Raw genomic sequence first — 15,929 nt, forward strand, 5'->3', positions numbered from 1 at the left:
AGATAACTACTCAGTGTTTGTCGAAGGCAATGTAGCTACATGTTAACTTCAAAAATAATTGAGATTAGGGTGGGTTTTTTTCCTTCCTTTAAAAAATCTCCCACCTTTATTTTTATTGATTTTAATGAATTCTTATGGCTACTGAGGAAAGAAGATCCTGTTCTCAGTATGAGCCACAAGCACACTGGGTGTTGGGCCTCTCACTTGGCTCTAGTGGAGATGGACTCGGAAGCTTTATAATTCTAGTAAAACCAAAAAGAACTCTTTGGAAGACTTCCTTAAAGAGTATTCGGAGTTCTGAGGTTTCCCCAGACTACATCAGTGTGATTTGTCTACTCACTCAACATTTGATGTAGTCACTGAACTGCTTTTTATTGCCTCAGTTATCTTAATGAATCATTCTCTCTTCTCTACATAACCTATTTTCCCAGGGTGGATCATAAATCCTACAGGGATGCTACTCTGCCAGCCAGACATCTTTTTTGAGAACTGAGAGTTACCAGTATCCACTGTCTTGATCTATGAGGCTAAAGTTGGAATTGTCATCACTGGGAGAAAGAATGCATTTTAAAACAAACTATAAATATGTTTCCCCAGTATTAGAAGTAGGTTGTTTTTCACCCAGGAAACTCTGGAGAATGTTATCCACAGGCTAAAAGATCATTAATGGTATATCATTACATTTCATTTCAGGTGGGAGCAAGATCCTTTTCAGCACTGTGCTTAGGTTTATGGTTCACCTTTATCTCAGGCATCTCTCAAAATTGAAAACAGCAAAAATGAAACTATATTGGGGGTTGGCATAGCCATGGTCATAATAATTTTACAGGGAAGAAATGGACAACCAGTAAAATTCTAGATTAAAATCCATTAGAGTGACTTAATGGCATCATCATCTTGTTTCCTGCGTTTCCTGAGGGTGGTCGGCTTTCTGGAAAGACATGTTTTCCCCATCCCCAGGCACAGACTGTCACAGAGGGTACCATCAGTTGCAGAGCAGGAGCAGTTCTATCTAGTATTTGGGAAAATTCCATGTCTTTTCTCCTTACAGAAAGTGTTTATAGCTGCATGTTTAAGTGGACTGTTTGGGGGAAAGCACACTTGCTTTAGAACTTTGCCCTGGGTCTTGGCTGAGTTGTATTTCAAAACAGAGCTCCCACTGGTCTACTAGGCTCATATACAGTTGAATATGGGTAACTCTTGGAGTTCTGAATAAGTTTCTGTCATAGATGAGAGAATTCTGTATACGACTACGGAACCTGGTACATAGTGGAGCAACCAAAGGAGAGATCTCAGCCACACAGGACATCATGATGGAGGAGGTAATAACAATTATTTGGATTTTTTGTTACCTTTTTAAAGAACCGTCAGAATATTCCTGTCTGTTACACTGATTTGGAAGCATGGTCATTGCAATAAATGTTAAATTGAATTGAAAATGACTTATTTTATAGCTGAGAAAGCTGAGGTGTAAACTTTGCAGTTTGATGGGATTTGTACTTAGATGTTCTAATTCCCAGTTGAGTGTTCTATATAACTCATTCTTTTATTCAGTTCATAAGCGTTGAATACCTGCTAGGAGTTTGGAACTGGGGGTACAAAGATCAGAAAGACATAGTCTCTTCTCTCAAGGAGCTCAATCTCTTTGGAAAAGAAATAAGTGAATATTATAATGAATCCTATGCTAGAGATGTGTAAACAAGGATTTGGTGGTCACAGAGAAGGAAGTGATTAATTCAGTGAGCTGAAAGCTTCATGGGGAAGATTCTTGAATCAGCTCTTGAAAGAGCAGTAGAAATTACCAGATGGGTAATTGGGAAGACCATTCCAGACAATAGGAATTGCATGTACAGTGGCGTGAACAAAGGTGGAATCTTCAGAGAACAAGGAAGCTGAAACATAACATTTTGTGAGTGCGTTTGGTAGCAAATTCAACTAGAAAGGCAGAGCTGTGAGGGATCTTAGGTAGATGCCAAGAGTTTTGGCTTTATTCTGTAGGAATAAAGATAGGAAACTATTGATGGTTTTATCAGTTAGAATAGTGCTTGTGAAAACATTTTGGAAAACTTACAAAGCATTAAACAAATGTAAGGTAGTTATGTTTATTATCAAGGCAGTTAAGAGTCTTTACTACTTAATACTATCCCTAATCCAGATGAATATGTATAAAACTATGAAATTGCTTTGAGAAAAATACAGACGTTTCCCTTTTTTCATCCAGTGGGCCCATAACTAGGAATCCCTAACAGTCTCCTTTTAAGACTGTGTGGTATTAAAATGGCCTAATTTTTCTCTCTGCAATGGGTGACACTAATGCCTCACTCTCGTTTTCCTTGAATTTTAGAGAGCCAGTAGTTGAGAGCATGGTCTCTGGAGTCAAACTGTCTGAGTTCTGATCTTCTCATTACTTAGCCATGTGAGCTGGGACAGGTTCCTTAAGCTCTCAAGTCTCAGTTTGTTTAAGTGTAACATGTCTAGCTTGACACAATAGCAGTTTAAATATTTGTTGAGTGGATGAATGCAGAGTTTCATTTTGCCAAATACATTTCAATTATCTCATTTTACCTCTTTCTTTACTCCTTAAGTGTTCCTTTTTAAGAGTGATATCTGAGTATAGTAAGGAAAAAATAGGCTTTGGAGTGGGACACGGGTTTCAGTTCTGGCCCTATCACTTAACAGCTCTGTGATCTTGGATAAAATACTTAACCTGTCTGAGATTCAGTTTGGGGTATAAAATATATTCCTTACTGGATTTTGGGCCAGGGAGAGGGACTGGTGGTCAAGTAAGGAATTAAATATAAGAATGTAAGACATGGTGCCTGACACATAGCACTTTTCCAGTAAATGTTAGTTTTCTTTTCTCCCTGCTTGGAATGATCTCTCATTGAGGCCATATCACCTGCATAATTTGCCTTTACTTATGATTATAATAAGATGGTGGGATGTAGTAACGATGACAGGTCTGTAAAGAGTTATGGAGAAGGGCTGAGATAATACTGCAGATGATAAGCACCCTGTTGGCTTTTGATGTTTGCTTTAAAGATCTTTTAAATGTTGTATCTAAAAATCCATGTCCTGATCCTAGGCTTGGCTGGTAAGAATTAGGCAGATGTATTTCATGTATCTTTTCTCCCCTGCTCCTAACCTCAGAAAGAGAGTGAACCACCACCATCCCAGGTTCTGAGTATGGATGTTTTATAGGATTATTTACTTAATGATTCTGTGTAAACTGTTGACTACAGCATCCTATGTGGTAGGTCTTTCGATTTTTACAATTCCCAAGTGACTCCTCTTTATTGAAACTGACTCTTTGGTAAAGAGGAGTCTAGCTGTGGTTTTAAAGCCACAAATTAGTACCTATGGTTTGCCTAGCCTTATAGGCACATCAGAATGATGACTTAAGTCAATGGCCATGAAATTCAGATAGCTTTGAATGAAATGTGTTTATGCTAAAGGCATTTTTTTCCAGGACAGAAGAGAAGTGCAGGTTGTTTGTGGTGACAGAGGAGGCAGATCTGTTTTGGAAACATGTAGTCACTTCTATTGCAGTGTTTTCTCTGAGTGTCTACTTTCTTTTAGCCTCCAGATTCCCTTAGGATTATTATATGTATTCTCTGCCAAAACTGTTAAAAACAAAACATAAAACAAAGACCAGAAAGAGTATCTATCACAGCCATGAGAAGAGACAGGAAGCTATCCTGATTTGCTTAGGAAATTCTATAGCAGTGGCTCCTAAAAGCAAGTATATTGGCTTAGACTTGCTCCAGACCTAGGAGGTCAGTTTCCCTGAGAATGGAGCCTAGTTATCTCTATTTTTATTTTTTATTTTAAAGACTTCTTTGAATAAAAAATTTTTAAGCACAAAAAACGTAAAAAGATACACAATGAAAAGTCTTCTTCCCACCCTGTTTTCCATCCTTCCAGTTTCTGTGCACCACCAAATTAGTTTTATAAGTTTCTGTTATTGGAATTAGCTGTTACCCTTCCAAAGATCTTTTTTTTTCTTTTACTATTCAATACAAACATATTTTCCTCTCCTTTTGTTGCACAGCTATTAGTATATTATTCATATTTTTGCACAATTTTTTTTTTTACTTAATGTCTTGGAAATTGTTCCATATTGATACATAGAGAGTTTCTGCATTTTAAAAAATATTTTCATAGTATTCCATTGTCTGAATGTACTGTAATTAGTTTATCTGGTCCCTATTAATGGGCAATCTGGTTATTTTCAAACTTCTATTAAAAATACTGTAGTAAACAATCTTATACACACATCATGTTGTATATGTGCATGTATACTTGTAGGTTATGTTTCTAGAAGTAGAATTTTTGAGTCAGGGAAAATATGTGTCTGAAATTTTGATATATAATGCCAAATTATCCTCTGGGGATTCTACCAGTTGACACTGTCATCAGCAGTATCTGATAGAACCTGTTTCCCTTTAGTTTTGTCAAGGCAGTGTATTTATCAAGCAATTGGATCTTTCCCAATCTGATATGTAAACAGTTGACAAGTTAACAGTCTGATAGGGAAACTATGTCATTGAGTTTTTGTTTATATTTTCTTACCTTTAGTAGGGCTAGGCATCTTTTCTGTAAACTGTCTATTCATATCCTTGTTTTTCTTCTTGATCTTTTCTCAATTTCTAGGTACTTCTTAAATGTCACAGAAATTAGCCCACTGTGATGTGAATTGCAATTTTTTCCCCTAGTTTGTTGCTTTTTTTTAACTATGCAGAATTTTTTTCATGATGTATAGTCAAATATCTTTTATAGTTTTTAATTAGAAAGGCTTTTTTTCCCACTCAAATAATAAAATAATTCTTCAGTTTTTCTTCTAGTAATATTTTATTTATAGTGTTTAAATGTTTATATTTGAGTCTCTGATCCATTTAGAACTTATCCTGGCGTAGAGTATGAGGTGTAGATCTAACTTTTTTCCCCAAAGGCTCCCCAGTTGACCCACGTCTTTTCAAGTAGTCCATCCTCTCCCAACCCCTTAATTTGAGATGCCATCTTTAACACTTCTAAAGTCTCTAGACATTCAGTTCTGTTCTATTAGTCTGTTTATTCATCTTCCAGTAACTCTTTATTTTAGTTACTGAAGCTGTTTCGGTGTTTCTAGAGTTAGTCCCATCTCATTGTTCTCTTATTGTTTTCCTGGCTATTTTTTGTTTTGGTATCTGTCTTGTTATGGCATCTGAAGTATTAAAAGCTTCTCAGGAGGTTCTGGTTTAAGATCCGCCACTGCTAAGAAATAACATTTTCTAATGCGGTCTTCTAGTATTTTCTAGTGTGATCTTCTCTTTTGGATTCTGGGAAAGGAAATTATCCTTTTGATGGCCTTAGAAGACATCTCTGACACTGAATAAGGGACTAATCTTTCCCTTGAGGTTCTTAAAGGAAATAGATTATATTCACAGATTGCATTTCCCTTTTGAAGTAGAGCTGCACTTTATGGGATTAATTTAGTTAAATAGGTGAAAACTGGAAGGAAGACCAGTTAGAAGCGGTTGGAGTCCAAATGGTGCTAATTTGGCCTGAATAAGGGTAGTGATGATAGAGATGGAAAGAAGAGAAATGTGAGAGAGATCTTAGGGGGGAAATCTGTAGGACTTGGCAGTTTATGTGCCAAGGACTCATTAAAAATAACTTTAAGGCTTTAAGCCTGGTAACTGAAAGAATGCTGCTGTGGATCACACAAGTCAGTAAGAGGGGCTCTTTTCAGAGTCCACTGTGAAGGGGAGAAACATTTGGCTTCACAGGGCCTCGTCCCAAGGCATTGTCCAGTTAGAAATGTGTTTCATGCATATGGATACAATTCCAGAGTTCAGGAAAGAGAGTGATCTAGAAAAGTGATAGTGATGATAGGACAGATGGCTGAAGCCTTGGGAATTACTGAAATTCCTGAGGGAAGATGGAAGGATAAAATAGATCTCAGTAAAGAATTCTAGAAATATCTATTTCCATGAAACATCTATTTCTATAAAAGTGGGTGCCAGAACTGTGTGATGTGGGTGCTGGTCATCAGTGTCAGATGCTGCAGACAGGTCCAAGGCTGTGAGGACTCGGAAAGAGCTGCTGATTTCCTGAGTAGGGGTGTGTAGAATGGAGGAGCAGAGGAGCTAGATGGAAAGGAGTCAGACCATGACCAGAAAAGATGGGTGGTTTCGAGAAGCTTAGCAGTGCAGGGCAGAGAAGTCGATACTCATTTATTCCATAAATATCGAGTGCTAAATATTAAACACGTTCTAAGCACTGTGGGTATAGTGATAGCCAGAACACACGTGGATGGTCCTTGCTCTCGGGGACTTTACATACTTGTTGGGGGAGACAGACAGTACACAAGTAAGTAAGAAATGATCTGAGAAGATATGTGCTCTGAAGAACGTAAAATGCAGCGATCTATAGGGTGGTTAAGAAAGGCCTTCTGAGGTCAAATCTGAGCTGAGACATGAATGAGTAACAGGAAGAATCCAGCTGTACAAAGATCTGGACGCAGAGCACACCAGGCCCAGGGGACAGTAGGTACAAAAGTCCTAATACGGGAGAAGGCTGGGTATTTTTGAGGAACAAAAAGAAGGCAGTGTGGCTTGAGCTTGAAAAGAGGATGGGAGTGGCTGGAAAAGATCTCATAGAGGAAATGAGAACGGGCTTCTACAGGGCCTGTGAGCCGTGGTAAGGAGACTGTTTTTTGTTCTAAGTCAGGTAGCCACTGGGGAGTTTAAGCTGAGGAGGAGTGGCATGGTTTAATTTTTGTTTTAAAAATATTTCACTCTGGGTATTTTGAGAATGTGTGGTAAAACAGTACAAGAGGAAGTAGGGAGACCAGTTATGAGGCCCTTGTGGTTTAGATGAGAGATTACAGTGGTTCCAACCAGGTTGGGAAGAGTGAGGCTGAAGAGAAATGAATACGTTTGGGGGTGTATCTTGGAATTGAAGCTGTCAGGACTTGCTGACATGGAAGACAGAAAAAGGGAAGAATTGGGGTGACGTATGGTATCTTGAAGTAGAGGGCTTGCAGATAGGCGAGAAGGCTTTTTGGCAGTTAGGACAGTGTGAGGGAGGCCGAGTGTGCTAAGGGATGGCAAATGTGAATGAGAGCAATAGTCATTGACAAAGCAAGGTTTTGGGGGAGGGAGAGAATAGATTTGCTCTCAGGAAATGCTTTCAAACTTTAATGTGCACTGAAATCCCCTAGGGATCATGTTAAAGTGCAGATTGATTCAGTAGGTCTGGAGTGGGGCAGGAGAATCTGAATTTCTATTTCTTTGATACAAACACCATTCTAGAAGTAGTCTCGAGGTGATGATTTGACTATTAGTTATCATCCATATGAGCTCATTCCTTTAACATCACAGAAGGATACATGCCTTTTAAGTGTACCTATTTATGTCTGTTCCTGCCTGAAAATATATTTAATGGCTCCAGAAAGTATTTCCTTCTCTACCTGCTTTTGCTGGCACAGGTAGGTTTTTTTGTTTTTAAAACAGATCCTTGCCTTTCTTTCATTCCCCACCAGGAGGCAGGAGAGAGCCTTTCTGTGCATTATCAGCCAGTGACCAAGATCTCCTCCCCTCTTGTGACTGGTTCATTTACCCTCAGCACACTGAACTTTCTTCAAAGTTCAGCTATTTTCTGTGACCACTTTTGTGTCCTTGCAGTCATTCTACTCTACGATCAATAGGTCATTTTACCTTTGAACCCAGTTACTCTATCAGGAAGACTGAAAAATCAGAGTAGATTATTTTTTAAGGGCACTGTAGCTTTGCATTTTTATAACAAAGAAGTGATGTTTCTACAGTGCTTTACACTTTACTGGACAATTCTGTATTGTACATACAAATCAAGATTCTAAGATTCTGTCACTTTGGTAGTGGTTCCAAGCACTGAAATTTTGTGGCGTTACCAATTTTGCTCCATTACAAGTGGCTTGGTTGTTATCATTGAACTACCTTCTCATTTCTGACTTTTCTGAATAACTATAGTTTCCTCCATTCTTTGTCTGCCTATAGCTAGCTTTAAACTCTCACCCTTCTAAGTAGTCATGACTGACTCTCAGCTATTGTATCCTGCCTTCCTCTTCTCATTTGGTGTCTGTCTCCCAGGTTAGCTGTGGGGATGGGAATTGACTCCATCCCACATCATTTGTCTGTAAATTGGAATCCACACATTCTTTCCCCATGACCTGTATTTCATGCTTTCTGTGTCCTTTTTCTTTTTTCCATTCCCTTCCCTTGTTCTGTTACTCAGCGATATTCAATTGTGTATAATAACTTGTGTTCAGTGTCCGGTATCTTTTTTTGTGCTGAATGCCAGGTGTGCCTTGTGAGAAGCAGGTGACACTCCTGAGTTCCCCACCAGAGAGCAGACTTGAATAGTCAAAGCTCACGGCCAGTTTTGTACCTTTGGAAACAGGGAACATTACTGCAGAACAACAGAGTCTCTTATCAAGAAAATATAGTGCCAGGGATCCTGGAGATTATACTTCAGAGAATTTTTTTTTTTAATTAGAGTTTATTTAACTATTGTTGACTTGGAGCCAAATATTCTTTCCAAAGTGTTATCTACTGCCTTGAATGTGAATGGCTTTGGATAATTTTTAGTCCTGGTAAACAAATAATGTAAAACAAAACTACATGTCTCAAATTACAGTTTTACTGAAGTCCAAGAGAAAGGAATGTCACCCTTCTCATACATGCCTTATATGTATCTGATAAAAATTAAGATATATAAAACATACGCAGTAGGATGTATTTGTCTTGCACCATAGAATTCATTTAGATAGCAGAAATGCAGATTTCTTTTAATGCATTTTTGGGGAGAAAGGGGGAATGGTTTAACACTTTATTTTAGATAGGGAGTAGATGCACAAGAAGATACTATGTAAATTATAGTGTAAAGCACTCATTTATGTTTAGAATGTGTTTAAAAGTAAACAAATTCACTTAGTTGTCTTAATGCTCATTAGATCTGGCCCTAGCCTCCCAGTTTTTTCGGTCAGGGCCTAACTGAACTAGATAAACCACCTTTGGATGACTGAGAATTGATCAAAATGATCCCATATAAAATGTTTATACACCTGTGACAGCAATGACTAGTTGAAAATACACATCATGTAAGTCTATAAAAGCTTCCTTGTCTAAACATGTTCTAACTATACACTTTCATTGTCACTATCTTGACCATAGTTACCAGTGGCAGTGTCCACGTGGTGAAAGTTGCCATTTGTGGCCTTGGTGCTGAACAGATACAAGATGACTGTCTGGTCCATGTGAATCCTAAATGGAGTTCATTAATCTGTGGATAGAGTAGCTCAATTACGGTTGCTAACGTGATGCCCTGCCTCTTCTTTTCTGTGCTAGAAACCAAACTGAGAATGGTACAGCACTAAAAGTGATGTGGTTTAAGGACCAGCTGTTCAGGTTCATAAAACACAAAGTAAATGCTAGTAAAGGAAGATTCTTTTTCAGAAAACAGAACATAAAATGAAAGACAAGCATGAACTCCTCTGTAGGTTAATCTGCTTCTATTAAGATGGTAGAATCAGGCCCTGCCTTCCAAAATAACACACGAATTAAGATTCTTTTTCTCCTTGATTTTAGACCTGATATCACAGGCAGGCCTATTTCTAGTTTTCTAGCTTTGGTTCAGAGAGTTAATTTGAACCTTGCTATCAGGTTCCAGTCTCTCCTAAGGCTTTTTGAGGTCTAGAATGCACTGGAGATGATGATGAGAAATAAATACACAACAGTTTCTGTGGTCGATGATGACATGGATGCTGACTGAGAACTGGGGGATCTTGGAAGTATGTTCCTGATGGTAAGGAACCAGATAGGGACTGGAATATCTAATGAATTTCCCTAAAGATCAGTCTGAAGAAGTCCTAGCTGCTCAAAACAACTTCTAAAGTACAGCTAAGGAGTACCAAAAGCTAAGCTCCTTAAATGGTCTTTCAGGATAAAGGGGGATAGGGGGCTGGGGGTGAGAGCATTAAGAAAGTAGGCAACCATAGATCATTATCCGGTGGTTCTTTCTAGGACAGAGGTGGGACCAGACATTTCTTAAGGGAGTGGAGGGTAAAGAGGGAAGAGGGTGGGTTCCATCAGATTAAGGACAGCAGAGTTCTCCAGAGTGGGAGTCCAAGGAGAGGAGGGGAAGGAGAGGTGTGTTTCTTACAGGCTGTAGCTTTGTTTTACTCTGTAAGCCTTCCCTTTTGTCTGCTTTTTGGATCCCTTTGGGATTTAGCTTAGGTCATCCTCTAAGATGTGTATCATCTTGCTCTGGTTGAGACCATAGTGGGATAGAAGGAGCCCATAGAATTAATAAGACATTATTTAAAAATAAAATAGCTCCACTGCTTCCAAGAATGACTTCACAACATAGATAGGATTGGCTACCCGAATCTTAACCATATTTGGTACACTTCTTCTGGAAATTGAGAAAGACGTGGTTTAGGAGATCACTCCATTTCAATGTAGAATTTGCCAAAGTTTGTAATCTCTTAAATAAGAAAGTAACAATGTATGTTGGGAGTTACTGTTCTTCATTTAATTAGAGAAAAAAGAGGGAGAAGTGTCCTTAATTATAAATGAAATTGATGGGTGATGATAATGCTGTAATTGGCTTGTGGCAGGTGTGAGTCCATGGTCTGTCCCATCAGAAATGGACTGGAGTTGCCACATTTGACTTAACTACCAAGTTCTGCATATTGGAGTCTAGGAAAATGTTACCTGTACATATGAGTAAGTGTTCACCGTAGAATGTTTTTGAACTCCTAGATTTGAATTTTTCACCAGTTACTAGAGAAGAACTTTCGATGTAAGAAGACTGTTTTTAATGTGGTTCTTCTAGCATTTGTTGGGATATGTCTAAGACCTAATTTCTATCCCTGGTAGATTAATTCTAGCTGGGGAGATAATAGAGAAACACAAATGGCACTATGGAATCAAGTGTTAATTTTTCTAGCTCACACTAATTGTTCCCTTCTCTGAATACTTCTGGCATAAAGATTTAATCAGTGAAAACTTTCTGGAGGAGGGTCATCTTATACTGAGCTTTCAAGTATGGGAGTAGGATTGGGGTCTGAGGAACAGAGGCAACGGTAAAGTTATGAAGGTGACAGTGAGCCGAGTGCATGGAGTGGACAGTAAGGAGAGGGGTAAACAACCCAGACTGGAACTCAGGGTCCATGATGGAAAATAAAGTTAGGTGAAGTTACAGAGAGCCTTTAAAATCCAACCATGTTAATCAGGAAAATGCAGACTAAAACCACATGGAGATACCATTACTCATCCGCCAAAATGGCTAAAATTAAAAATATAGTAACAGGTTTTTGGCAAGAATTAGAACAATGGGAATTCTCTTACTTTGCTGGTGAGTATGTAAATTCCTTCAACCCCTTGAAAACTGTTTGGATAAAAACGTTCTTAGCCACTTTATTCATAACAACCCCAAACTGAAAACAACTTGCATGTCCATCAATATGAGGTAAATAAATTATAATACAGTTGTACAGCAATAAAGAACAAATTGGTGACACTCACAACACCCTGAGTGAACCTCACAGACACTGTGTTAACAAAGGTTGCCAGATAACAGAATATGCTGTGTGATTCCATTTATTTGAAATTAAAGAACAGGCAAAAGTAATCAATGGTTATATAAGTCAGAATATTGTTTACCTTGGGGAGGTGTGGGTTATTGATTGCAAAGGAGCCAGGGAACCTCTGGATCCCTGGAAATATTCTGTAGGTTAATCTGAATGGTCGTTAACATGGGTGTATACACATGTAAAAAATTGAACTGAACTGTATATATAAAATTAAAGCACTTCACATACCTACTGAATGTGTATTATGCTTAAGTGAACAAGTAAGGAAAATAAATCAGGTCATGCAGTTTAGATTTGTTGTGGGAGATAATAGGAAAGCATTATTGAATCTTCGACAAGGAATTAACTGGAAGAAAGTGTGGTGCTTCTGAAATTATTCATCCTGTAGTGATGTGGAGAGTGGAACGGTGTTCACATCAGTTATTATATCCAGATACAGTGCTACGTGCTGTAGATGCTATAGATGCAAAATATCCCTGACCTGGTCCTTATCCTTAAGAAGTTTATGATCTTTTGGAGGAGACAAGTTATGTGAAACCCAGAAAGTTACAGTAAGTGATAAATGGTTAATTCATGGTGTTATAGTAATAGTACTGAAGTCAGATCTGGGTTCAGATCCTAATTCTGCCACTTATTGGCTTTGATACTTCAGTCAAGTTATTTATCTCCGTGAACTTTGGTTTCCTTATCTGTAAAATAGGAATTATGTCTACCATTTTTATTGAGAGGATTAAGAGATATGGTATTCAAAGATTGTAGTACAGCACTGTAGACAGTCAGTGAATGTTCCCTTTTTTAAAAACCCTGTACCAATGGAGCAGTACTTCTATTTTCTTCAGACAGTGTGTGACCTCATTTCAAATTGTGGTTCTGCCACTTACTGGCTATGTGATCTTAAGTGGGTTATTTAATTTCTTTAAGTCTCAATCTCTTTTGAGGGAAAAAAAAAAGAGGGTAAGTTATACCTTGAGAGAGTTTTACAAGAATTAAGTGAGCCTAGCAGATATATAGTTTCTAATACAAAATAGTCACACTTAATGAATACAAGATCCATTTCTTTTGACCATAATGGAGTATACAAATGTATGGAACAAATAAAGCAGGTAATAAACGGTGAAATTGGATCCAGGTGGTGACTGGGGTGGAAAGAAGAGGCAGATCATAGTATATACTTTTAAAAAGATACAGCAAATTTCATATAGAAGAGGAAGTGTTTTCTATACTCTGACCTTTATACAGGGTATGTCTTTATACTTTTATTTTTGTTTTTCTGTAAGATGAAAATAATATATATCCTTGGATTGTAATAACGCTAACTCAAAGATGCTGTGACATCATTAGAAATATGTTATGGTCTTAACAACCAAAAAAATGGTACATTACTGCTAGCAGTTATTCTTATTCTAGTGATACTTTCAATAGACATCATCCAAACTCCAGCTGAAAAGTTAATGACTTTTCTATGTAGAGACCCCATCACAATCAAAGCAAAACCTAGGGGCATAAAGGGAAGGAAATCCATTTATAAAATGTATATAATTATTTGTCACTTGAAATATTATCAGCAGAGCCACAACCCAGGTCTTATTGTATACCAGTGGTGAGTCGTTTCTTGGCTAAGGAAGTTTAACTTGCAGAGCAAATACTAAGCACTAAATATTAACATTTCAGAATTGTATTGTTCAAGAGTGTTTATTCAAGAACTTACAAGTTACTGATATCAGATCCTGGACAGCAACCTTACAATTTTTGGAGCAGTATTAGATTCCTGTGAAATTTCTGGCTTGAATTTAGCCACTGACTTCTTGTGTTTCCCACGTTTGAAGAAAATGAAGAGGTAAAAAATCCTGCCTCCGCCCTAACCATCACTCATCTGTCCTCCTTTTTTCCAGATATTCAGAGTGGTGTGCATCTGTTTGGGTAATCCACCAGAGACGTTCACCTGGGAGTATCGAGACAAGGATAAAAACTATCAGAAGATTGGCCCCATAACACCCTTGAAGTTTTACAGGGAACATGTCAAGCCACTCTTCAACATGGAAGATAAGGTTGGAGGCTGGCACTGGCAGCCACTGGCTGTTTTAATTTCAAATGCTTGTTGACTACGAGGAAGAGGATACGATTCCTTGGTTAACATGCATGGGCATCAAACTAGATACTAAACAAAATTTTTCCTCCTTCCTTTGAGGTGTTTTTTTGTACCTAGTAAGTTGGTCATATCAGGATCCCCAGTGTTCATCATCGGAGACTTTTCTAACTGTAGGTTAGCAGTCAATTTAATTCCCATATGCTCCCCTGATTTGGGCCCTAGATCATTCTCAGGTGCAGAGACAATGGAAGTGCATTGGGTGTTTCTTACCATGTTTATAGAGCACCTCTGTACTGTGGGCCCCTGTGAGAGGAAGCAGTGTCCTGTCCCAGTTTTTCCTGCTCATTTCCAGTCTTCTCCACCTGCTGAGCAAGATGACAAGAGCCCCTTCTTTTATTGGCATCTTGACCCTCTTAAGAGTAAATGGCCATGTTTTGTGATTGGAGTCGCAGCTCAGTTGGGGTATTGCCAGATGTTGAGCCTGCCCTGTAACTTGAGAGCAGAGGTCTTCTGATGGAATCTCAAATCTTCATCTTGCCTTACTCAGTGCATGCAATTCTTCAGAATTAATTTTGAGTTAAATTTTGCCAGTAGGAAAAACAGGGTGATAAGGCTCCCAAATGTGTCCCTTGCACTAAACAGAGTATATAGGGACCTCTCTCACATGACCTTGTCACCTTTTGTTTCTTTGTTATTTACCAGTGTGTTTGTAATGCTTATTCTTTTAGGCAGAGGTGATGAGCTTGATACAAATATATGAACTTAGAGGAGAGGTTGTATCTCACTTGGCATTCCTGGTTTTATATGCTAATCAACATGTTCTTGATCTCAATAGATTTGTTTAGTGAATGACCCTCGGCCCCAGCACAAGTACAACAAACTTTACACAGTGGACTACTTAAGCAATATGGTTGGAGGGAGAAAAACTCTATATAACAACCAACCCATTGACTTCTTGAAAAAGATGGTTGCTGCTTCCATCAAAGATGGAGAGGTTGGTATGGTTTCTTTGTCTTCTGCATTGTGATTAAAACCTCTTCTCCCACTTCTTTGGTGTCATAGGAAGCTAGGACTTAGGTTGACTTTCTTTCTTCCTCTTTCCTCTGTTTCTAGGCTGTGTGGTTTGGCTGTGATGTTGGAAAACACTTCAATAGCAAGCTGGGCCTCAGTGACATGAATGTGTAAGTGCAGGGAATTTAAAACAGAAAATCATTTATGGGTGGGTTGTTGCTGTGGGAGTGCACTCCTGGTACAAAGTGACTCGGCTGAGGTTCACTCAGAGATAAGGCTGGCCTGAGGGTGGGTCTCCTTCTTTGCATTTCGTACTGTTTGAGAACTCAGAGCAGAAACTCCACATACGTATATGCTCTAACCTGGGAAATCAAGATCATACTTCATATCGGAGTTGAAATTGTTGGGTGTTCCTAAAAAGTCATCCTATATAAGAAAGACGTTTTAAAAAAAATTGATTACCCTGTGCATTTGTGGATGTAGTGAAAGGTTTTCCAGATCTCTTGTTTGCTATTTGATCCTTCTTAACTGCTTCTCTTACTTTGATGCCTGTGTATTTTGTCTTTATGACAACTAGAACTATTTTGCATACACACTTTAAAGCATCCCCCAATTGTTTTTGATAATAAAGATTCATTTTCAAGCTGTCTCATAAAATTCCTTAACTGTTAAAATATATCACTTTAGCATTACTTGTGAGTAATTATTACTTGTAGGAAATTGAGTAAATATCTTGACAGTTAACAGCAGGAGAAAGGAAATCTAAAAGACAATTCATGAGTTTTTTTAACTTTGAAAGCTTTCTTTAATATTTTCATGCTATTTATTTAAATTTCACAGTCAGCAGTGGTCTAAATGAATTCAGAAACTGAGTGTTTCTACTGGCTCAGAAGAGACCATTTTTGAAAGAAGTTACTTCAAAAGTTTTTTTTAACTTCATCTTGCCAAAATGACAGTGCAGGCTCATCTTGTCAGCTTTTTGGTTTGGGGAAGTTCATGTTTAACCACTTCATACTTTCCTGAGTACTCTTATGACCCGTAGAGAATGGAATCCCACTGAGAGACTAAATTCTGTGTGTACCACGTTCTCTGAAGAGCCACTGCCCAGGCTTTCATGGGGCTGTTGCATCCCTTCAGTTTCTTCTGTGTTCCTTTTACAGGCAGAAGCTGGTTATCCCCCGCAATTGTACTCTCTATATTCTGTGCTGTCGT

General features: G+C 38.3%; 1 protein-coding gene across 2 annotated transcripts in view; it reads left to right on the forward strand.

Moving 5' to 3' along the window:
- The window catches only part of BLMH (bleomycin hydrolase), a 34,746-nt gene that overhangs the window by 3,424 nt on the left and 15,393 nt on the right, over nt 1–15,929 (forward strand). For both annotated transcript variants that reach the window (XM_032457530.1, XM_032457531.1), the window contains exons 6-9: nt 1,230–1,322; nt 13,510–13,665; nt 14,542–14,700; nt 14,820–14,887. In XM_032457530.1, the coding sequence (XP_032313421.1) occupies nt 1,230–1,322; nt 13,510–13,665; nt 14,542–14,700; nt 14,820–14,887 (476 nt within the window). The remainder of the gene's footprint in view (nt 1–1,229; nt 1,323–13,509; nt 13,666–14,541; nt 14,701–14,819; nt 14,888–15,929) is intronic.

Source organism: Camelus ferus, chromosome 16 (assembly GCF_009834535.1).
Source record: "Camelus ferus isolate YT-003-E chromosome 16, BCGSAC_Cfer_1.0, whole genome shotgun sequence".
Taxonomy (NCBI): Eukaryota; Metazoa; Chordata; class Mammalia; order Artiodactyla; family Camelidae; genus Camelus; species Camelus ferus.